The sequence below is a fragment of the Lobosporangium transversale genome (genome assembly GCF_002105155.1).
Source record: "Lobosporangium transversale strain NRRL 3116 chromosome Unknown BCR41scaffold_19, whole genome shotgun sequence".
NCBI classification, from domain to species: Eukaryota; Fungi; Mortierellomycota; class Mortierellomycetes; order Mortierellales; family Mortierellaceae; genus Lobosporangium; species Lobosporangium transversale.
The window spans coordinates 110513-132902 of NW_019028997.1; the positions used below are offsets into that span (position 1 = coordinate 110513).

A 22390-nucleotide genomic window follows, 5' to 3' on the forward strand; every position below is an offset into this window, starting at 1 on the left:
ATGCCCTCGTGATATGATTTGATATGGTGGCAACAGTGTTACATTGGATGGTTCACGTTTTATTCCTTCTTTTCAGATAATGAGATAATGAGCAATCCCTTACTTCACCGGTCTACCATGTTGCCTGAAATATGTACGCCCCGTTGTTGATCAATAAAGAAGGTGGACGTCGTAGTCCTTGGTTTAATCAGCACTTGCTCCGCCTCATTTACATACGCCATCTGGTTATACACACTGCTCGTCGCACTCGTCACCTGGATTTTGGGTACATGCAACGGACCTGTCTTCAATGGCACCAGTGACACTGCGTGCGTCGTAGTCATCCCAGGCTGCAAAAACAAAAAACAAACAAAAAAAAAAAAAAAAAAAAAAGGTTAATGAAAATATGTAAAAGGTAGATAAATACTCTATACTCTAGTCATGATATGCCATGCCAATTCTATTCACCTTTGCACTGAACAGTCGTTTCCTATGGCCACATAACAACCAGTTCTCATAGTCTACCAAGATTTCATAATAGAAATCATTGACCTGATCCTTGTCTTTGTTTGGATTCCAGTACGCAGAGTTCTTGATTACCAGCTTGAATGTTGCTGGTGAACCTACAGTCAACTCCTGTGAATCATCTACCACTGTCTCCACTGTTGTCAGCAATTGTGAAGTAGGAAGCGGTACAGGGAATGAAATCTGTAGTGGTCGGTTGGACGAAGTCAATGTCATGATTTGATCATAATCAAATCGCTTATTATCCTACATAAAATAAAATAAAATAAAATAAAAAAAAGGTCGGTATACAAACACCATCTCCAATCAGTCCTTTTAAAAAAAATAAAATAAAATAAAATAAAATAAAAAAATAAAAAAAAAAAAAAAAATTACTGAGAAGAGGTCTTTTAAGATGCTAATCAGGGTTTCTCGGATCTTAGGATCATGATATGCCAAGATAGTCTCACAGCTACCAACATCTAATGGTGGCAATTCCAGCTGGTCCGATATACCATATGCCATATAATCAATTCCTTTGAGTAAGTGTCTCTTAAGATGTGATGTAAGGAAAAGCGCGTGTTGCTCAAGTTGCATTTTAGCCAAGTCTGTCTCGACAATTGAAGTTAGAGCCTTTTCCACTTCTAAGATCAGGAGTAGTTTGAAAAAGGAAGAAAAAGGGTGGGTTAAAGATAGAAATAAACAACTCTGTTGACTAAGCACATTCTCCGTAAAATGTAAACTGTAAACTGTACCATCTCGTAAGCTGTGATAAGTAACAATGAACTGAGCCGGCAAATCTGCATCTAGTTTTGTGTTCAAGGAAAATCAAAGGAGTATGTTAGGCCTAAGGTATGGACTTTGGCTGATTAAAGTCAATCAGTAATGGCGTACCTTTTGCATCTATTGAGCGAGATATCTTGAAGACGAAGGTAGCATGTTGTCTAGGGAACAAGGTCTGGATAGTGTTTTATGTTAAATCAACCTCTCGTTGAAAATGCATGGAGTTAATGCGAAATTTTTAATACCATTTCCCCTGCAAATGGCGCCTGCTTGATTTCTTTAATCCGAGAAGGATGGTGAAGGTCAACGTTTAATATGCGAATTGGGACAAAGCTTGTACATGTCAAGTCAAGTTTCAAATTGAGGCTGAGGTAATATCAAGGATTAAGAAAAGATGAATATCATGGTTAATATCTTTAATATTACAATAATCTAGACTGCCTGAAGAGAAAATAAACTGAAATCCTTACCAATCGTCCCTCCAGATGATTGAATGAGAGACTTGCAATGGAAGCACTGTGTCAATACTGGTTGTAAGTCTGAAAGAATGCCGTTTTGAGTTAGGTGTGAGGTAATGGATTGCCATTTTTATCGGATGCTCTGTCGCTGTCTGGTGCGTCTCATATGGAACAGTAATGGCCAGGGTCTCGTTGGGGCCAAATACGGGCAACGGAATGACTTCGTAGCTTTCAAAAGTGATTTCACCCTTTGAGGAATCTCCATTTTCAACAGCCGTCACCTTAGTATACTTCAGTACAGGAGCCTTGAGTAGCGAGATACCATCAGAAACAGAGAACAAACTAAGGCTAGCCTCTGCAACTTGATTACGCCCGCTTGACACATGAACCACAAATGTGCTTGTCTGGCCCAGCTCCATTTCCTGAGGTCGTGTAATAGTAGCCCTCAATGCCTTTGGATGCGAGTCAACTCGGAAATTGCGTTTTCTGCTCTCCTGCAAAAAGTCATACCAGAACACCAACTTCCCGGTTTTCAGATGTACTTTCTCTAGAACATAGGTCCCAGATGCTGATGTCTACATTGATGAGAAGGCCATTACAAGAGTATTATCAGCTATTTCACTCTCAACTCTAGATCAAGGCAGCCTCATGCATACTCTGCTGAAATCGTTGCCTTACCTCGCATGTTACGCGGAATGTGTTTTTCCCAGGATGCATGATCCCATGGCGGAGAGTAAACCACAGCTCATCGACTTCACCGCTCACCATCCTTACTGATAATTTGTTGAATTCAATGTCCTAATATGTATTAAAGTGCCATTAATGCCTTTTAAAAAGGACAAATGATCCACTAAAAGATTTGCTGATACGCTGATACACGGAGCATGGATTTACTTTGGGTAACTTATTCTCAATCATGACATCAACATATGAGCCATCGTCATCTTGAAGAATGTCTACTACAGATACAACCTTAACTGTGAACATTGGCGCAAATTCATGGTGTATTTCCTGCTTCAGTTCCTTGGATGTCACTGTGCTGAACAATTCGTTCGAATAATACAATTTGTCTTCGTCCTTGAGGTCATCCATGTTTCTCAACAGTGTTAGACATGCCTCAGCATATTTGACTGTCTCGCCCAACTCTTTCAGACACTTGGCATGCTTGATCACCAATTCATTCTCAAGTACTGTCCAGTGATTATGTCCATATCGCCATGTAATGGATTCCAAAATCCGTGCAGCTTCCGCATATTTTTTCCTATAGCTATATCCAAAACAGCATTAGGGACTGTTTATAAGTCGTTATGCTCTGTATCTCCTTCATTAGCAGGCAAACTTACTATTGAAGAGCAGCCACATCACCATGTAAAAGTAATGATGAACGGCGGCGTCCACTCCCATCATAACCCCTAATTGCTCTTGCAGAAACGCTCTGGATTATATTTAAATTAAGTAATACGACAATTAGGCAGCATAAATACTAATAAATTTCGTTATAAAGACCAGTCAGTCACCCATACCATGTATACGGCGTCAAATGTCTCATCAGATGAAACGGCTTCCTGAAGCTCATTAGGCATTGGTCTCTTTTCCACTTCCTCTGGCGTTGGTGAGTCAGTATTATCGTAGCCCAAAGACATTGTGAAAGGTAACTCCTTCGGGAGTCGTCCATGTTGAATGCCAAGCTTGTCCAGCTAAAATGCGATTGAAATAGGTTAGAGCCGTTCTTTGAATGTCTAGTTCACCCAAGATTGAAATGATAACTAGACTCAGCGTGATCCAAGACAGCTACCTGTTGACGCGCCAGTTGCAGAAGCTCAGCCTTCGCGCCGTCCAGCGAGACCATCGTGTGAGGATCATCTGTGGATAATGGGATAGTCTCGTCACATTCGTTTACTATAGACATACATGCTGTGTAAATCCATGATTCCAGAAAATTCTCTGTGAGGTTTAGCTACGAAGGGACAGGTATAATGCTCTATTAATCATCCAAGCTAGTCCTTTAATGATTTAGTTATAAAGTATAGAGGTCATTATGCACATACCACATGCTCTCGAACAGTACGGGCAAATGATGGGATAAAGATTAATGCTCTATGGCAAATCTCTACTGGCCGCCTCAGTCGGAATAGCAAGTTACATTGTCGCCCAAACAGATATGTCCTGAAATCAAATACTGAGATAGTGTTCTGCATTATTAAATCCCTATAGGGCTTCCTGTTGAGGTCCAGTAAATTAGCGTCATTGTCTCCTTCCTGCATCCCGCCAAACTTCCCATACCAAGTAAGCGCATTATCTAATTTTTTTTTTTTTTTTTTTTAAAAAAAAAAAAAAAAAAAAAAACATCAACAAGAATTGCCATTTTGACTAAATATACTACTACAAGTATTGTTGAAAGACTCCAAAGCTGGCAAGTGCCTACCTCGAAGGATTTGGAAAAATGAAGCTTCCAGTTCATCATACTGTCGTAGAGCTTCCTCATGCAAGTTCATCATCTCGTACGCATTGGTGAGGCCTTCTTTCAAAATAAAAAATGTACAATAATTCCATCCGGGCATTTGTCGCTGTGAGTCCAAGCGACGAATATCTTCTTCAAAGGTCAGAACATGTTGATCAAAGCTTGTCAGTATTCCTTCTTTCATCTTTTCTGTAAATTCTGCCCATAATTCCATTTCAGACATCTCTGTATCTGCCATCCTGACTTGTGCAACCCTATAACGATGTGAATCCATTGAGACAAAAAAAAGAAAGAAATCTGGCATTTAGATTCTTTAAGGATCAATGCTCTGTGCCTGAGTGCAATATATTGTCGCTAATTACCTGTCTCGTTTGCCAGTGTTGAAGTCGGCTTTAATTCTATCTAGGACAGAGGCCCTCAAGAACTTTGCAGCCCTTGCGCTCTCCTGACTGCTAATGTGCACAATGAGCCATTCCTGATTTTTCTTTGATGTGATAAGATTGATCCAATCCCGAATCTGCTGCTTAACTGTGGTCCTGTATGTTTCATTATCCTAACATTTCAAAGTTAAAAAAAAAAAAAAAAAAAAAAAAAAGCCAACACTGAACTAATTAGATAGCTCTAACATCTAATTGATGAATTGTCGAGAAAAGAGATGTGGTTAAGAAAATACCTCGCAATTGACAAAATATAGATTGAGGTATGGGTTCTGCAGCAGAGTCACTGGCGGTAGGTTCTTAGAGGATTCAGGTGTGAAACGTTTGAATTCCACGTCCAGCATGGCGATATTCCGTTTGGTCCTATTGTTACTTGGCTTCCAAACCAAGTTGCGCAACGGCAGCCTTGCTGCAAGGTCCTTTTCGATACCAGCCCAATTACCGCTCTCATCGCAATCTGTGGTTCAAAAACAAAACGAACAAGAAAAAGTAATAATGAGCAAATGGCGGAAAGACAGAATAAAAAGTAAAGACTAAGATCTAAGCTAAAGATATGTTGCTGAATTTTTTTATTTTATTTTATTTTTCTTTTGCAAGATGGTGTTCCATGTCTACCTACAGGTGACAATGACACGCTTGGGTTCCATTGTTACCAGGATCTCAAAAAAGAAAGAAACTCTCCTTGACTACTGGACAGACGAGTGACTAAGCAATAATAGACAGTTCTCGTGTAAATAAGAGTAAGGGTGAGGGTGAGTGTGAGAGTGTGGTAATGAGAAAGGGAATGTGTACAGATGGAGTTGATGAAAGGGGACAAAATTTGAGCTCAATACCGTCCATGTGACGTCCAAATAAGGCGCGTTCAATGGACCGAGAAGAGACGTGTGTGTTTCGCGCTTGGCGGCAACCTATAGTAACAGAGGGAATCTCTTAAGGATACCTCAATCATCTATTCTACATTCATGCAACCTGACGAAACAAAAAAAAAGAAAAAAAAAAAAACCTGTGCCCGATCCTCTTCTTTTTTTATTATCGTATCACACCATCGTTCGCTCTGACCTCCCCATCTTGCTTCGCCTAAATGTGTTTCTCCCTTTGGCTCCTCAGATGGCCTTTCGATGCATAAAATAAAAATAAAAAGGCGGGCATTATAGACGCGTTTATATATTTTCTCCTTCCTCTTTCCTTTTACTCGACAACCACTGTCTTTCACACACATTTCTTTCTCTAGTATCTAAAGTATATTCTCAGTATTATACATTGCCATTCTTCGACTGTCTTCGGTTTTGCTCTCAAAACCTCTCAGGTCTTTCTTTTTGGAAAAAAAACCCCCATTATCCTTTTATCCCGATAGAAAAGACAAAAAACCAACAAATGATTCGGGCAGGACTATATTCCATCTCAGCAGCTATCACATTTGCCTCCAATGCATTTCTAGTATCCTTACTTCTCTTTCCTGATCAACCATCGACCGTTGATACCGCCTATCTCTGGCCCAAGCCAGTGACTAAATATCACAGACAGCACATCATCCCACCCCCCAATCGCTCCAGATTTCAGCTTCCAAATGACATTAATCCACAATTATCTCAACTCGCGGCCCGGTTTCGAAATAGGATTTTGAATAGTCGGTTTCAAAACTCTATTGACCCTAGATTGCTGGTCAAGGAAGGAGAAAGGCTCCGAATTCAAGATATTAAGCTGGAACTCACCTCATCCGAGGTTGAAGCGGGCGCATCAGCATACACTCTAAGATTGCACACTGGTGGTGAGTGCAAAATTAATTACTTATTAAAGAAAGGCCATCAAATATGAGCTATCTATATGCTGAACTAATAGACATTTATTCATTTTTGAAATCAATAAAGTCCCTAGTACCTCTTTCAAACGGGATACGGCACAATGCGAGTATTTCCCCACGTATGCTTTTATACAGGATAGCTCCAAGGATATTCTTTGGCAATCTTGGTAAAGCTAATGACTCTACATACTTTTCTAAAAAAAAAAAAATATGCAAACCATAGCAGCAATCAACCTGCTTTAAAACCACATTATACGATCGAGAAAATGCTGGTCAAATCTACTCTCTCTCTTTTTTTTTTATTTTTTTATTTTTTTTTATTTTGAAGACTACAATAGAAAAGTCAAATGTAATAAATCTTTTTTTTTTTTTTTTTTTTTTTTTGCGGTACGACATTCCATTATGGAAGCATAGGGGCCTTAGCGTACCTCGTGACGAACAACACGCATGGAGGAAAAAAGGAGATTACCCATATTCATGGTCAATCGCATTTCCCACGCCGAAGGGTGTTGGCCTATTCTATTAGGAATCCTCTTTCAGTGACAGCTCTCTACCGCATTGATACCATGGTCATGAACAAACCAAGCCTCTCCTGCTGGGATGCTGATCCCCACTCCTTTCCTACTCCCTCGCACATCCAATTGCAACAAAAAGAAGGTTATTGGATATCGGATTTACCACTCAGCCACACTGCTCAGGAGGATCTTTGTGTCAGTAGCTTGATCTACACTAATGACGACTATCCAGAACTGATCCAATACAATGCCAATCATGGGAGTTGTTTCGATTTGGAAATCAATATGCCAGATCATGCACGGTCATGGCCTAGCACCTTCCCAAAAGTTATTGCATGTTCTGATAGCTATCCTGACTACAGTTGCTATTACTCAAAATCTCGAAGCGAGCAATTGAGTCGGAGCCTTCTATTGACCTATGAAGTTATTCAAAGGAACCATGGCCAGGCGCTACATCTTTTCAACGAACAGCATCTTTATTTTAAACTTGATAAAGTCAGTATCAATTGCCGGGGTAGTGTTGATCCCATGATCAAATATATAAAGCGCAACATCCCCAAATCCAAGGAAAGGTATGAAGGTACCTTGGACCAACTTGTCTCAAAGCAAGGTCAAAAGACATTCCTTAACTGGGAAGAGGAGCCTCTGATGAATTGCGATAAAGTTCATCGCCCAGAGAAAAAGGATATAGTGGCTGAAGTCTTAACAAGCTCACATGATATCAGGATTGCTAATGTAGTTGGTCGTTGTGAAGTTGGAGTTTGGCCCAGCAACTCAATACCTGATTCATATGATATCTGGCAAAGGAACGATTGGTACAATTTAGTTTTGGGACTCAGTCTGAACAAGGCGCAGCAGGTCATCGGGAATGAGGCGTTAGTGTCGGAAAATGCTAATTTTGAATCAAACTTGTGGCCATGCACAGCTACTGCGGCAAAGGTAAAAAGAAGAAACCCAAAAAGGCGATATCGTTTATTTTAGTTTCTAATTAACATATTTGTTTTAAAAGTTTATGCACTCTAACCTTGAGTCTTTTACGTCGTTTTTTTTTTTTTTTTTTTTTTTTTTTTTTTTTTTTTTTTTTCAATGTTTGCTTGTTTGTTCTTTTTTTAAAGATGCTTGAGAGTAGAAAGTCTAACAACAACTCAACAGTGGTGTGGAATGTTCCTAATCAAATGCTTTGGAGCACCGAAATCCTTGAGGGAATCGACAGTGATCGCGCCTCTTCAAGCTCTCTAAGAGCATTAGTGCTAAGTCTTTACAACCAATGTGGTATTTACAACATCCTGAACAGTGCATCTGGCCCAAGCCTATGGAGCGATCACACTAGTAATGAATATGGTACGCACAACGGTTGTTGTTTCTAAATGTATTAGATAATCATAAAGATGACTCAGATTAAATGTCATTTTACAAACACACAACACCTTGAAAAAGAGGAGGTGAGGCAGGGCAAATGGGACACTGCCATTTCGCTAAAATCTACTACAGTCTGGAACGTTAACAATCAACCTTTGCTCCCTAAATATATTTGTAGCAGATGATGACATTTGCTCCTTTAATATTTTTCTCAACGTAAGATTGGCTCTTTCCAATGTTGTGGTGAGCTCTCATGTCCAATACTTTAAAAAAAGGTGGTGGTTTGTTTCCAGGCATGCAACCTGAAGCTGAGAGATGAAAAAGAGCTTTTTTTTTTTATCAAAGAGTAGAATCGACTTTTTTTTTTTTTTTTTTTTTTTTTGGCAGTTGATGCACTGACTCCGGCATCAACAGACAACTTTAATAGAAGAGGGGCTCCTGGATGTTTAGATTTCATTTAAAAGGAAGACAAATAGGCTACTTCGATCCAAGATAAAAAATATACTTACAGACTTCTTCCATTTATCTTTTTTTTTTTTTTTTTTTTTTTTTTTTGTACCATATCCGCTTTCAAGCACTTGCTTCGTTCTCTCGCTTTCAACCACTTTCTCATATAATAAAAATGTCATCAGCCCCAGAGAAAAAACAGAAGTCACTCACTATCTCTATCCCTACCTCGGGTAGTGGCCCAAACGGCGTCCCACTCATCATTGGTACGCACGATGCGCCAGGTAGGATCGTTGGCACAGTCGCCTTCCAATCCAACTACGACTGTAAAGGTGAAGATATCATTATTCATTATACAGCTCTAGCAGAGGCTCGTTGGGCAGGTAAATATTGGCGGTAGACTAGAGATGACACTATAAAAAGGTTAAGCGCTTTAAACTTTGTTCAAACATTAAGACCTTTCCTTTTTCTCTAAAAAAATTAGTGAAGAGAGGCAAGAGAACATATCATTATAGAGGTCGTAAAATGTATGCTGAGCAGGTCTTTCAATTAGCACTTCCACACCCAAAACCAGGCGCTGTCCAAGCTGGTCAATACTCTTGTCCAATTGATATCACAATCGATCCCAAGGCGAGCCCTTCGTCCTTCACAGGAATGTATGCATGGATGACTTATCGAATTCGAGCAACGCTTGTTCGCAAATTCCCTTCCTCGAACGTTGTTCGAGATCAGACCATTTGGGTTTTAAACACTATTCTTCCTCGGCCTCAACTTCACTTTCAAATACTCCAGTAACAATGACACGGTTTAATGGAACACTCAAGGACGTTGTCCCCTATGTCTGCGTGGTCCCTTCAAATGTCCTGTATCTACAACAACTAGTCCCTGTCACGATCAAAATTATGCCTACAGAGCACCCAGTCAGTGTCGTGAGTGCAGTCATTAAATTGAAACAATATACTCGATTACAGGTCAGTGGCGGGACAAAATCAGATTCAAAGGAGTTGATGTCATTCCCAGTGACGGACGAGTGGCCTGTCCCAGAGGCAAGGAAGGGTTGGCAGAGAACCATTGTGGTCTCTTTGCCAGGAGTACCTCAAGTGACGCCCACATTTGGATCAGATATGATCACCAAAACTCATATGCTCAAACTTATCATGCAAGTCAGGATGGGCGCTCGTGGGGAGAAGCATGAATTGAGAGTCGAGAGTAAGTGTCAAAAAAAAAAAAAAAAAAAAAAAAAAAAAACACTATTCTTTTTGATCATGATAAAGAAAAATCTCTTAACTCGTTTCTTCATTCAAAACAATAGTGCCAGTAATTATTACAGGACCCCGTCCACCAGGCGAGCCATATCCCAGCTTCGATTTGAACCGATATTTGGCTTGCGTTGATCAAACCTAAAGATGGTTCCTTGCCTGTCCGACTACTCATTATTTAGGACACTCATAATACATAAGCTCGTTTTCCTTATTAAAGAAGTGTGCCTTTTCTAACTCCTTATTTACTTTGCTATCTTTTACTAATGGGATAAAAAAAAAAAAAAAAATGAAAAAAATGAAAAAGCGCTTTATTAAGGATGTATGTAGATGTTCGTGTTGGGGGATATTGGATGGTATCACTAAGCGTGCAATTGTCATTAGTTGTATATTTGTGTTATGAGTGTGCAAAATAAGGACAGTCCTTCGTCTTTTCATTAGTTATTATCAACAACAAGCATCTCAACGGAGACATCGTCGTTATCTCCCTCATCATCGGAGCTATCTTGACGCTCTGGGTCAAAGTACTCTTCTTTGTCTCCACCCTGGTACACTGGTGGAGTGCCACAAGTTGAATATGAATTTGAATCAGATGGGGCATATGAGCCGTCTGACCTCTTTTCAGAAACGATTGTAACTCCCTGTAGTTCTATGGGATAAGCAGTTCCACTTTCTGTCCGTGCTGTGATCACTGGTTGAGCTGCCACAATACGAGTCGCGTGAGATATCTGAGGTGTTTGAGCATATTCAAGGTCTACTGGAGGTATTGCTAGGCTTTTAGGCGATAGTGAATCAAGAATAGCCTCTTTAGAGTCGACAGTCGGATTGAGATTGGTGACAGAGGGGTTAGCAGATACTGCTGCTTTAGCTGCATTGGTACGCTTCCTCTGTTCGAACAAGAGTTTGTTCTCCTCCACCAAGATGTTGATCCACTCCATCAGTCGACGTTCTGCATCCTTGACTAGTGTTTTGCCAGACAGTTCTCGAAGTAAAGGATATACATGAGGCATGCCCTCAGCCATGTAGTGATATGTAACACGACCCCCTGTTGCCTGAAAATGATCCACAAAGCGTGCACAATCGTCTCTCAAAACTTCTCCTCCAGAATAAATAATGGCTAATTCTGGGAACTTTGAATGATCTTTGACGTAGAAGGGCGAAACATGGGGGTCATGGATCTCCTTGGGTCCTGCATAACAACGTGCAATCTTTTTGAACACCTGTGGAGGCATAAAGTCGGTCCTGCGATTGTGAGCCATAGAAGGTGAAGTCATCTCATCAGCATCCAACCGAAGCCACGGAGAAATGCATAGCAAAGCGCGAGGAGGTGGAAGTCGATCCTCACGTAGAACATAACAAGCATTCAACAGGATATTTGCTCCAGCGCTGTCTCCACCTAGAAACAGACAAGTATAACATTATTAAAAAAAAAAAAAAAAAAAAAAGGCAATCTTAAACAGCAATTTATGTTTTTTAAACTTTTCTTACCAAAGATGATCTTGCGAGGATTCCAGCGAATTTCATGAACCAGGAAACGATATGCAGACAAGTATTGGTCTCTTTGGAAAGGGAACTTTTTCTGAGGTGCAAGGTCTATTATTTTTGTTATTGTTATTGTTGACAAAATTTTGTGAACAGAATCAGAATTTGGGCATATTTACGCATTGTCCCTCCAACTGTTCACTTTAAAAGTCTCTTTAACATCAAGTGCTCTTTCTGTTGTTTTTCTTGTTCCTCTGATGACATGATCAGGCTCTCTTTTTTTCTTTTCTCCCACAGGAATGCCAGTGAGCCGTGTTTTGAAAAAAGTGGAGAGTGAAATTTGGAGAGAGGAGAAATTGGAGCCGTTTTGATCTTGCTTTCTATGTCCAATCCACAACATCCTTCGGGAGCTCAATAACCAATGAACAAAAGTAGTTCAACTTCGCCTCCACATGGTCAGACAACAAAAAAGACTGTGTAATATCCCCTGTCGCTGATTGAATATACTGAACACATTCTTTTATGCCAGATTATCGGAACAAAAAAAGAGCAAACACATGTGAAGAGGAAGGGAGAGCAATAGAGCAATTAAAGGATCAAAAGAAGAGACAATAGAACACTCGTATGCATCACATAATGATAATGCATATGGCGGAACAAAGGGGGAGAGAGAGGAAGAGAGATTTTTCTTACCATAATCAACGGACAGGATGCGCAGGGTCTTATTATGGACAGTTTTGAAATGTTGTACCCAAGAGCAAAAGATATTATTGTACATCTCAGCGTCGCCAAAGACAAATCCTCCACCATGAGCATATAGCATAATCATGTCTACGCCTTTGAGTGACACTCTCCAGGTAGGATCGCCTCCTCGGGTCTCAGCTGGGATCTTCTTAGTCTCAAGTGTACCTACCCAATAGGCCCTCCAAGTGTCACGCTTCACTACCATGCTCCTCTCGCCAGGAACCAGGACTGTACGGATTGCCAATGCTGGATGGTACCATTGGTATGGGAACATGGCTGCCGCCAAATATACAATTCGGATAAAACAGTGTGAGTGAAAAGGAACATGTTTTGGTCCAGTAAAGCGTAGGTAGAGCGAATAGATGAGTGTGGGTACGATAAGCAAAATAAAGAGAATGAGGCCCACAAACGTGTGTAGAATCACACGGAGGTATTTGAGAGGTTTTGGGAGTGCCATTGGTGAGTTTAGGCAATATGAAGTTTATTTATGATAGCGTCGACGGAAGCTGTGCGAAAAGAGCGGGAAGATAGATGATTTTTAATGGAGAAGGTGATATAGTTGTAGCAGAAGATGAGAACGTTTATAAGCGACAGACCACAAAGGTGTGTGAAGAGAGTGCAGGGGCAAGGAAAGGCAAATAGAAAAGAAGAAAAGAAGAAAAGAAGAAAAGAGAAATAAAATTGCAGAAATGGGCAACAACGGTGCCAGTGAGACTGTTGATGGTTGCCCAATGCTCTCAACTGTTTTTTCGATAGAAAATTGGTTGAGGGCATAATGGTGAGTGCCAGACACTGCTTCAGATTAGGTCAGGCTTAACTCAAAATTATTTTATTAATTCATTGGTGTAAAAAGTCAAAGAGAGCATGGATTGGTGGCGCTACGAAGGAAACAGCCCCAATATGTCGGACAAATTATTTGTAGAGCCAGTCTAGTGCATCATTACTTTTGTTTGGACGATGGCCCCAGATCCAGTTCCAAATACGATGCCACGTATCTCTTGTCCAATGCATTGCATTACTGCAGATTGAATTGGTGTATGCCAACCATTCAGCTGCTCGATTTAATGCAAAACGAACATTGCTTTGATGATAGTGATCGAGAGTTTGCGCATCATTGGGGAATTCCCAAAGGTCATGGCAGTAAGCTAATGTCTCCATCCCAAATCCATCATCTAATAATGTGTAGAACCCAACCTGACTAGGGACATAGTCCCTCCTATTATACCTGACAATCTTCGAAGCATGCTCTCTCATATCAGCCTGATGGGTTTGTGTTAATTGAGGCCTATAGGAGGATAGTATGTCGTTTGAGTACGAGCACAAATTAGGAAAACACAAGGGTTACATCTGAATTATTGGTCATTGTCCATTGTTTTACCTAAATAAAAAACCCATAATAACGAGTTGCATCACCACTGACACTACCATCCAGAAAAGAAATCGCGCTGTCCAGCCCGGCATTTTAGCACATATGGACTTAGTGCAGCTTGCAGCTTGCGTCGCATATCTTTCTCTCGTATCCACAGGATGAGGATGATTTAATGGAAACGCAAGCGAACTCCGCATATTAGGGCCTCGGTATTCAGATTCCACACTGGATCGACTCTCTGCTGTGGGGGACGTGCTATTAGCGCGTTGGGTGCCCCTAAAAGCTTCAACAGCCTTTCCACCAGGTAAGCGCATCACGTCACCATTACGATGGGACTCTTCGCTTTCGGAGCTCTCTTTGCTTTTCGATAGACGTCGTGTATTGTGTCTCCATGATGGAGATTGATATGTATGCCGTGATCTGCGAGCATAGTTACGATGAGCACGATGTGGATAGAGCGTATTCTCCTGTTCCTGATGGTGATGTGAATCCGATCTCTCCATTATCCAATGCCGGAGCTGCTGTGATTCAAACTAAATAATGTTCAGATGAAAGTATTAGTAAGATGACTCCAGTGACATTCTCTTCAGAGATTTGTAGACGAATATAAATATGAGGTTATGACAGTTATTACTTTGGACTGTTCGAGCTCTTTTCGTATAGACTTGACCTCTTGGCTAATGTCTTGGAGCTTTAGTGGCTGAGTTGATTCGACTTCTCTTCCTGTAGTCATGTTTTCCGAGCTCGAAAGGCTTGAATATGATTTCCTACAGTCCAGCCGTTGCATCTCAGGCTGCTGTGTGCTCTTTTGTCTAGGCAGCGCAGAGTTGCTGCTGCTATACCCTGTGGACGATTCGGCTGATCTCTCTTCAGTGCTTTGTGTCTCCCATGGCGAAGTACCTTGTGTTCCCAAGGAGTCTTCGAGTTCGCTCTCATTCGCTCCTGGATCATGTACATTCATCCGCTCTTTACATGTAGTAATTTCTTCCGCAGGGTCATCTTGAGGGCCACTTTCGATAGCCGTTGGGAGATTGCTCACTCCTGTAGATCCTTGTCGCTTTAACGGGTTTTGCTTTGGATTGGGGACTCTGAGGGTCCGTATTCTTCGCTCGAGTCTCTCCGCAGCAATAGGCTTTTTTATCTGATTCATCTCTACTTGATCTTCCGCTAGGATTTTAGAAGACACTAGTTTTGAACGCTGAAGTTGTGTAATGACTGGAGATGTAGTCGTGTCAGTGCTTAGAAGTGTGGAGTCTCGCCTGGCAAACTGAGCATTTTTCTGTGATCTTCTACTGTTATCGTCTTCATCTCCAGATGCTGCTCGTTCGAGCTCCGATAGTCTTCTTTCTCCCTCTCCGGTAGTAGTATGCTTGGTGTTTTGATTATGGTCTGCTCCTTTAAGATGGAGTTTCTTGTTGATGGAAGAGTGTGTAGAACTATAATCAAAGGTATACTGTCCCGAATCGCTGGAATCCCTCATCTCATGTATGCGGTTATGCTGTTGGTCTGTAGTGGACTGTAACTCATAGAGGGACTCATATCGTCTTGTATTCGAGCTGGAGTTTTTATGTTTAATAAGGCAAGTAATAGGATGATTTTGCCGTAAGTCTATACTCGAAAATCCAGTAGTCTTTTCTTTACTTTCAACGTCCTGATATCGAGCTAAACTTGGGATATGTGATCTACTTCCACCCTGCTGATATACGTAAAGTTTACGATCTGCAACTGATTGAGATTCATCTTGAGTTAGCTCCCAGTTGATTTTACTCGCAGGAATGTGCACGACTGAGCTTTCTTTGTTGTAATCATTTTGCTGTAGGATGAGATTAGTTGCAGTGGCAGTACTGTAACTTCTTTCAAGTGTCTGTTGAGGCTGTTGTATATCCCGCCTGTTCAAGTCATATGGAATGGTTTGTAAGCTAGTATTTGATCTTGTGCGAGAAGATTTGAGGTCAAACTCGGCTTTATGCTCGCTATTTTTGCGTAAGGCCGATTGAATCTGGCGCCGAATGGACACTTTTCGATGTTCCCAGGCCTCTGTAGAGTATGGTTAATATCTGCACGCTTGTGTTGGAGCAGGCAAAAAAGTTAACGGTGACAAGTGAATTGTGGTTGTGTATTTGAAAGGGCGATTAAAATGTAAAAAACAAGCTCTTGTGACTGCTGAGACATTCCCTGGACACACCCATGATTTTAGACTTCAAATTGATTTTCATGTGCTGTATATATGTAGTCTACATAATCTATGTGAAGGTTTATTTATTTGTCTTGTAAAGTTCCTAATAATCATCACTTTCATACTCGTCATCATCACTAAGAGCCGCTGTTGCTGAGCTTCGGATTGATGATTGTTTGGTCTAACAATTTCATAACAGAAGTAACATTTCATTATATTAATCTTTTGTATGTTCTCTAAAAAAAGAAAAAAAAGATGCATGGGATAGCTTTTTAATACCTCTTCTGATGCTTTCGATTGTGATTCTGGCTTTTTGATAGCGCCAACACGACGGAGATATGCCTCAATATCTATTGATCAAATTACAACATGTAGAAGAATAAGTAGCGATCCAACGTTATTGCTGTTTCCTTTGATAAAACAACTGATACTAACAAAGACATACCTGAAGGCTTCATGTTCAAACCTCCAAGTTGTGAGGCTCCAACAAGCTGTGCCTTGACATCTCCCTCTCCATAGATTAATAGCGTTGGAAGATTACGGTCAGGGTAGTTGGGGATACATTGATCACCAATGATTTTGACAAACTTGGTTGACTTATTCCTTGCTGCTACTGTCGCCAGGTGTGCACTCATTAACTTGCAGATTGGCAAACTAATTGTTCATCAATTTTAAAGGCCATTTAGTTTAATATTCATCAAGCTCACTGCGATTTTTTCTTTACCCAACACACGAATAACTTACGAATCTTTGTAGAGATAGGCTACAACCCACACATCTTTGCTTGCTTCAGAAACTTCACGGACAAAATCTGTCTTATAAATATGCTGGATCTCACCAAACTTATCTTCTGACAATTCTTGTTTGATTGCATTCAATCGTTGTTGTCTACCCATTGAAAGTTGTTTAGAAGTAAAAATAAGTCAAGGTCATATCTCGGGCTGGAAAAAGACAAAAAAGAGAAATCAATGTCAATTTGGTCAGTTTGACCATAGACTTTACCTGTACTCCATTAGCATGCGCTCCTCTTCCTCATTGTTTTCATCTAAGAGCTCATCAAGCTCATCTACAGTTTTTTCTTCATAATTCCTGGCATTACGCTTAGCGATAGCCTCGTCCATCATGTCAATGATGTCAGCCTCTGTTATTTGATTCTCCTTTTGAGGAATGATACCCTTGGCGCGCAAGATATCGTTCCATTCCGTGTCTTCCTCGTGGTTGTTAGCCATAATTACTTGATATTAAATTGAAAATTGAGTTGATTGTCGAGGTAGGGAAATAAAAAAGGGCAGCGGTGAAAGGTGAAAGATGAATGAAAAGCGAATGTCTAAAAGCCTTTCTTTTTAAGAGGAGGCGCGGATCAGTTGTCCTTTACTGAAAGCGACACGCAGAATTGTAAAACAGGGAGCCTAAATGCTTTGAGGTTTATTTTAAGCTCTTTTCATGTTTAGAGCAAAAAAAAAAGAGTTCCGTTCACTAGACCATTCCTTTAAATCTCTCCTGTTGTAGGTTAAACTGCGATGCTATACTCGTGCATCTCATGCTATTCCATGCATTACCTGAAAGGCGTAAAAGTGGGAAAAAAAAAAAAAAAAAAAAAAAAAAAAAAAAAAAAAAAAAAAAACAATAATGCTAAGAAAAAGGGGCAATGAGTTTAAAAAAAACATTGAAGGACCATTCCGGAGAAAGGGGTATATCCTTTTTTGCGTCGACAATGCCATCAATAACCACTCTCCTATTCCTCATGGGAATGTAGTTGCAAATGTAATATAAATGTCTTTGTGTGTATTTATATTTTAAAAAGGATAGAAGGGCAGGGAGAGAAAGGAAGCGAGATCTAGTTTTATTTGTTTTGATCAAATTGGTAATCTTAATGCGGGTTTGTCCGCGTGGCATACATGAGGAAGATCAGGAGACATTAAGTTGTAGCATGTTTCTTGAGAATACATCCATCTGTCTCCATTTTGTTCATTTTGTGTTGTGGATGTTTTTTTTTTTTTTTTTTTTTTTTTGGCCACCATTTCCTACTCTTTTTTTTATTTTTTTATTTTTTTTATTTTTTTTATTTTTTTTCTTTTATTCCATCACTCTCCTTTTCTTTCTTTCCTTTCTTCACATCCTAGTTCTACAATCCGATTCTCCTTCTCTCGTATTCATTCCTACTCTCTCTCTCTCTCACTTGCTGAGTTGCATCGTCAGCCATGGCCCCAAAGACCCCACAGGCCAACTCTAAGCTGCCAAAACCGCCCTCGGCAGGTGGACATGCATCATTAACCGGCATCCCTGCCCCTGGCAGTGTCTTACAGCGCCGCTCCTTCATGCCTAGCCCTAATGGAGCTTCAGTGTCCAAGACTCTCAAGGACATGTCTCCAGAGCAGCAGGCCCTTCTTGCAGAAGCTATCACGTTTCATAGTCCTGGATTGATTGATCCTGTCCGCAAAACTACTCCAACTACTTCGCCAGCAGTTGCGCCTGCCAATACCACCAGAACATCAATTGGATCAAGTCTATCAGGATCAGGAGCCCATCCAGGAGGAGCAGATTACTCAACTACGTCTCACATCACAGGATTTGGCTTTACTACTCATCACAGCCAACGACCCAACAGTCCCGCAAGTAGTTCTGATAGAGCGTCTCCCACAGCCCAACCTTCATCCACGACGCAAAGGTTGCCTTCATCACAGATCAGTCGGCTTGGCAGCTCTACGCGCCTTAGCATGCAGTCAGAAGCAAATAATAGCAACATCCATCATGGTTCGCAGAGTACTTCCAACACAAGTCGTCCTGTCTCCTATTCTGGAATGCCCCCGTTGTCCATTTCGCATCCTAATCTTTCCACCATATCATCTACGCCTTCTCCCACCACTCCTGTCGGAATAACACGCCCGGGCTCAGGATCACCCGCAGGGTCACGTTCAACATTGCAGGCCTCACGTCTTTCTGCTGGGCCGGGGATTACTCCACCAGCCTTTAGTCAGGCTGCAGCAGGTACGCGAACCTCCATGATGAAATCTCTACCCCATCGACCACCAGGAGCCTCTACTGCAGCGTCTACTGGAGTGACGCCGGGAAACAATCCAGTCGCAACCATCCCAGAATCATCTGCAATCGTGCCTCCATCGCTCGATGACTATGAGATTGGTGACCGTGTTATTGTAGAAAGCATGGGACTCTCAGGATACTTGCGCTTCTTGGGTCCAACCAGTTTCAAGTCGGGTACTTGGGCAGGAATTGAGCTCGATACACCCACAGGCAAAAACGATGGAAGTGTCGAAGGGTGAGTTAAATGTTTGCTGTTTCCTTATTCACCAACAACTTGAAAGACTTACATGCCGCAATCAATGCTGAAAGGTGAGATTGTGTGTCTATACGCTTCGTTCATCATCATCTTACAGACTATGATATACTTTTTTTCTTTCTCTTTTCTTTTATATTCTGATTATACTGGATGAAACGCACCTTCAGTGTTGTTTATTTCCACTGCCGTCCAAAATGCGGGATTTTTGTACTGGCAGCCAAGATCGCGAAATCAGAGCTAATATTTCCTCCTTCGCTTGATACCACAACTCCAATTCATCCTGTATCTGGCCAGGAAGAGGAGGCTTCATTACCACCAACATCATCTGTCAATCATGCCGCACAGGCAGTATCCAAGATCTCTGCTGGCTCTAGGGCATCAAAATATATCGGTATGACCGCCAGCCAGCTGAAACAGCGCAATGATGTACCTCAACCAAATGCCTCACGTCTCTCCTACTCAGGACCAACACAGGCACAAATACAAACACAAGCACAAGCACAAGCCTCTGGGCCATCTTTTGGAGCATCTAGTCCAACTATACGTGCTCTAAGCGGTATGGCTGGATCTCCCACGTCCTCCAGAACAATTTCGCAAAGCGCGGCTAACGCACGAGCCAACTCCCCCTCGCCTGTTCCAAAGCTTCGATCATCGTCGCCTACAGCCCGCGTCGCCGCTGCTGGCTCACGTCTGTCGCAGCCGTCAGGAAAGCCAACCTTGGCCGCACTCAATGCTAAATCTACTACTACACATTCCCGCTCGCCCTCTTCAGCATCCTCTGTCACATCACAGTCGAGCACCAACGGTGCAAAAGCCAGAGCGTCGCCCACTCCACGAACTGTTTCAACGTCTAGAGGTCTCTCTTCACGTTCGGGGACGCCAGATCCAGGTGTCTTTTTGTCTCCAAGCGAAAGCCGATCCAGCCTTTTGGACCAAGCAACAGCTATTCAGACCATAGATTCACCTGCGGACGACGTTTCTCTCCAGCTGCAGCAGCTCCAGCTTGATTTTAAAACCGCCATGGCTGAGAATAACCAGTTAAAGTCAGAAATGAATGAAGCCAAGTTACGTCTAGAGACCACTAAACTGTTAGAGAAGAAGGATCTCTCATACGAGGAACGTGTGTTTTTGAGCAAGACTCTGGGCCGCGAGGGGATCGAAGAGCATCTTGCTAAAGAACTAGAGGATCTCCATGCCATGAAGTCCACATGGGATAAGGAGAAGACTGCTAAAGATCAAGAGCTTAAAGTCGTCACTGACAAGATGACACAGGCATGGTTGGAAGCTGCTCGCTCTCAAAAGGAGAGGACAGCTCTCATCCAAGAAAAGACGGAGCTTATGGAGAAGATCAAGCAAATGGAAGAGAATGGTACTGATGGCACTACCACCGAGAATGTCTCGATCAATCAAGAACAGCAAATTCTGATTGAATCGCTCCAAAAGAGTCTACAAGAAGCAGACGAGAAAGCAGCTACACTCGAAGCTAAACTGGCCGATATTATGACGAGAAGTGCCGAAGAAGAGCAGAGGCTCAACCAGGCCAATGAAGAGAACATGGCCGCTAGCGCAGCTAAATACCTGGAACTTGAGCACGAGCGGGACAGTCTTCAGGCTAAGGTGCTTGAACTAGAGAGAGCGTCACAGACCGTATTGGAAGAGACCAAGTCCAAGCTCATTACAGTGCAGGATGAGGCCGATGCAACCAGAGCTCAATTGATCGAGACACAATCTAAACAGGAGAAAGAGGCTGAGGTTCATCGTCAAGCTGAAGCCGAAGCTGAAATCAAGCTCAAGTCAATACAGGTGGAGCTACAAGAGTCGCAAGAGTCGCTTATCAAGAGCGAGAAACTTACCCGGGCACTTGAAGAGAAGATAAAAGCACATGAGGCCTCGATTATGAAACGTGACCAAGATATTGCCGACCTCAAGTTGGAATTGCAGAATATTGGAGATATGATACAGAGTGAAGAAGTTGACCGTATGCGCAAAGTTTGGGAACTTGAAAAGAAGCGTCTAGAAGAGACTGTTGCTGACAACATCACTCTGCTGACATCATTGAGAGATGACATTCAAACTCTGGAGACAAAGGAGGAAGAGTATCTTACCAAGATCAAAGCATTAGAGGCTAACGAGACAGCGTTGAAGGCGCTCAAGGCAATTGCAGAATCTGAAACTGAAAAGCTTCAGCAGCGCCTCAAGGATGCAGAAAATGCATTTGTTCAGGAACGATCGACCTTGGAGGCTAAGGTTGCTGAATCTGCGGCCATGTTGGAAATCCGTCTGTCGGAGACGAAGGAGAAAATGGAGGAATTAGAGGCCATTGCTCTGACCGTGGAGGAATGGAGGGAACGATGTGAAGCTATGCAATTGGAGATGATCCAGAAGGCTGCTATGATCGAAGATCTTAGTTTGAAGCTGGCTGATTCACAAGCAGATCGAGAGACACTGAGGAAGCAGATTGAAGATTTTAAGAAGGAATACGAAAGTAAGGCATCTGCTGACCGAATCAGTGCTATGGAGAGCTCAAGAGCAGAAATCTCTGCTCTAGAAGAGGAGCGCGAACAACTCCTGAACAAAGTCTCTGAGCTTGAAGCAGCTTTAGCCCTGTCAGCGTCTGCTCCGAGAGTAGCTTCTTCAAGCGTTCCAGATTCGGAAGTTGTCCTAAACAGGGCTGAGCTAGAGGAAGAAATAGCTGCATTGAAGCAAATGGTCCATGAACTAACTGCTGAGAATGCGGCTGTGGCAAGTGATAATAAGAAACTAATGCAGGAACATGACATCCTCATGGAAGCTCATAAGCATGTCGAAACAGAGTGTTTGAAGCTCATGGATGAAGTCGAACGTCTTCACTCTGAAAGTTTGGCAATGACATCTATCGGGGAGGCAGAAGGAATTGACAAGACAGGATTGGATTTGATGCAACAAACACAAGTAAATCTACCATTGATTGGTCAAGAAGAACTCAAGGCAGCTTTGAGCAATGCCGCAATCCTCAGCAAAGACACGACAACCACACCGTCAGAGAAGCAATCGGTACAGAACCAGTCCGCATCTGTAATTCGACTGGAGAATTTGCTTAAGGACAAACAAGCGATGCTGGATAGATTGACACAAGCCCATGCTTTAGAGATGAGAGATATGCGACAGCGATATGTTGAGTTGGACCGTACAAAATCATATGAGATCAGCCAGCTGAATAAGGAATTAACTGATCTAGAATCACTGGTCGAGAGTAAGATCTTCCACCAAGCAGATCTTGAGGAGGAGGTGGAGAACAAACAGAAGCAAATTGATCGTCTCCAGAAGGAAGTTGCAGAT

At 41.9% G+C, this 22390-nt stretch overlaps 7 protein-coding genes across 7 annotated transcripts; 3 read left to right on the top strand and 4 right to left on the bottom strand.

Annotated features, from left to right (window-relative positions):
* Positions 1-5: 5 nt before the first annotated feature.
* BCR41DRAFT_386567 (hypothetical protein) lies at positions 6-5426 on the bottom strand. Its single transcript, XM_022027807.1, has 17 exons — positions 5242-5426; positions 4859-5079; positions 4548-4738; positions 4150-4439; positions 3773-4023; positions 3520-3681; positions 3248-3421; positions 3068-3159; positions 2619-2991; positions 2403-2522; positions 1737-2299; positions 1512-1632; positions 1378-1441; positions 1239-1289; positions 880-1127; positions 448-750; positions 6-329 (listed from the first exon to the last, which is right to left on the bottom strand). Exons 1-17 carry the CDS (start codon positions 5267-5269, stop codon positions 105-107), a joined length of 3477 nt encoding a protein of 1158 aa, XP_021881176.1. The 5' UTR covers positions 5270-5426; the 3' UTR covers positions 6-104.
* Positions 5427-6989: 1563 nt separating this feature from the next.
* BCR41DRAFT_386569 (hypothetical protein) lies at positions 6990-8305 on the top strand (the record flags this gene model as incomplete). Its single annotated transcript, XM_022027808.1, has 2 exons — positions 6990-7877; positions 8054-8305. 2 exons carry the CDS (start codon positions 6990-6992, stop codon positions 8303-8305), a joined length of 1140 nt encoding a protein of 379 aa, XP_021881177.1.
* An 805-nt stretch (positions 8306-9110) lies between these two features.
* Positions 9111-10208, top strand: BCR41DRAFT_63055 (hypothetical protein). The gene is made up of 3 exons (XM_022030947.1): positions 9111-9127; positions 9229-9953; positions 10057-10208. Exons 2-3 carry the CDS (start codon positions 9407-9409, stop codon positions 10146-10148), a joined length of 639 nt encoding a protein of 212 aa, XP_021881178.1. The 5' UTR covers positions 9111-9127; positions 9229-9406; the 3' UTR covers positions 10149-10208.
* A 232-nt stretch (positions 10209-10440) lies between these two features.
* Positions 10441-12503, bottom strand: BCR41DRAFT_396381 (alpha/beta hydrolase fold-domain-containing protein; the record flags this gene model as incomplete). The annotated part of the gene is made up of 3 exons (XM_022028800.1): positions 10441-11399; positions 11492-11596; positions 12179-12503. The coding sequence occupies 3 exons, from the start codon at positions 12501-12503 to the stop codon at positions 10441-10443; spliced, it is 1389 nt and encodes a 462-aa protein (XP_021881179.1).
* A 1014-nt stretch (positions 12504-13517) lies between these two features.
* Positions 13518-15324, bottom strand: BCR41DRAFT_63074 (hypothetical protein). Its single transcript, XM_022030948.1, has 2 exons — positions 14233-15324; positions 13518-14131 (listed from the first exon to the last, which is right to left on the bottom strand). Exons 1-2 carry the CDS (start codon positions 15076-15078, stop codon positions 13604-13606), a joined length of 1374 nt encoding a protein of 457 aa, XP_021881180.1. The 5' UTR covers positions 15079-15324; the 3' UTR covers positions 13518-13603.
* A 492-nt stretch (positions 15325-15816) lies between these two features.
* BCR41DRAFT_336647 (phosducin-like protein 3-like protein) lies at positions 15817-17223 on the bottom strand. Its single transcript, XM_022022040.1, has 5 exons — positions 16777-17223; positions 16519-16662; positions 16220-16428; positions 16054-16124; positions 15817-15955 (listed from the first exon to the last, which is right to left on the bottom strand). Exons 1-5 carry the CDS (start codon positions 17001-17003, stop codon positions 15878-15880), a joined length of 729 nt encoding a protein of 242 aa, XP_021881181.1. The 5' UTR covers positions 17004-17223; the 3' UTR covers positions 15817-15877.
* A 589-nt stretch (positions 17224-17812) lies between these two features.
* On the top strand, positions 17813-19213 carry BCR41DRAFT_63116 (hypothetical protein). The gene has a single exon (XM_022030950.1). It carries the CDS (start codon positions 17976-17978, stop codon positions 19053-19055), a length of 1080 nt encoding a protein of 359 aa, XP_021881182.1. The 5' UTR covers positions 17813-17975; the 3' UTR covers positions 19056-19213.
* The last annotated feature ends 3177 nt before the right edge of the window (positions 19214-22390 follow it).

Excerpts from the sequence above, each read along its gene's own strand:
- BCR41DRAFT_386567 (XM_022027807.1), bottom strand. The coding sequence starts at position 5,269 with ATGGAACCCAAGCGTGTCATTGTCACCT. Across the intron at positions 5,080-5,241 it reads CAAGCGTGTCATTGTCACCT|ATTGCGATGAGAGCGGTAAT; the intron begins GTAGGTAGACAT and ends TTTGAACCACAG. Across the intron at positions 2,992-3,067 it reads GATGTGGCTGCTCTTCAATA|CTATAGGAAAAAATATGCGG; the intron begins GTAAGTTTGCCT and ends TTTTGGATATAG.
- BCR41DRAFT_63116 (XM_022030950.1), top strand. The coding sequence starts at position 17,976 with ATGGCCCCAAAGACCCCACAGGCCAACTCTAAGCTGCCAAAACCGCCC.
- BCR41DRAFT_336647 (XM_022022040.1), bottom strand. The coding sequence starts at position 17,003 with ATGGCTAACAACCACGAGGAAGACACGGAATGGAACGATATCTTGCGC. Across the intron at positions 16,429-16,518 it reads GCCTATCTCTACAAAGATTC|TTTGCCAATCTGCAAGTTAA; the intron begins GTAAGTTATTCG and ends ATGAACAATTAG. Across the intron at positions 16,125-16,219 it reads TTTGAACATGAAGCCTTCAG|ATATTGAGGCATATCTCCGT; the intron begins GTATGTCTTTGT and ends TTTGATCAATAG.
- BCR41DRAFT_63055 (XM_022030947.1), top strand. The coding sequence starts at position 9,407 with ATGGATGACTTATCGAATTCGAGCAACGCTTGTTCGCAAATTCCCTTC. Across the intron at positions 9,954-10,056 it reads GCATGAATTGAGAGTCGAGA|TGCCAGTAATTATTACAGGA; the intron begins GTAAGTGTCAAA and ends TCAAAACAATAG.
- BCR41DRAFT_63074 (XM_022030948.1), bottom strand. The coding sequence starts at position 15,078 with ATGAGGGATTCCAGCGATTCGGGACAGTATACCTTTGATTATAGTTCT. Across the intron at positions 14,132-14,232 it reads AAGAGCTCGAACAGTCCAAA|TTTGAATCACAGCAGCTCCG; the intron begins GTAATAACTGTC and ends AACATTATTTAG.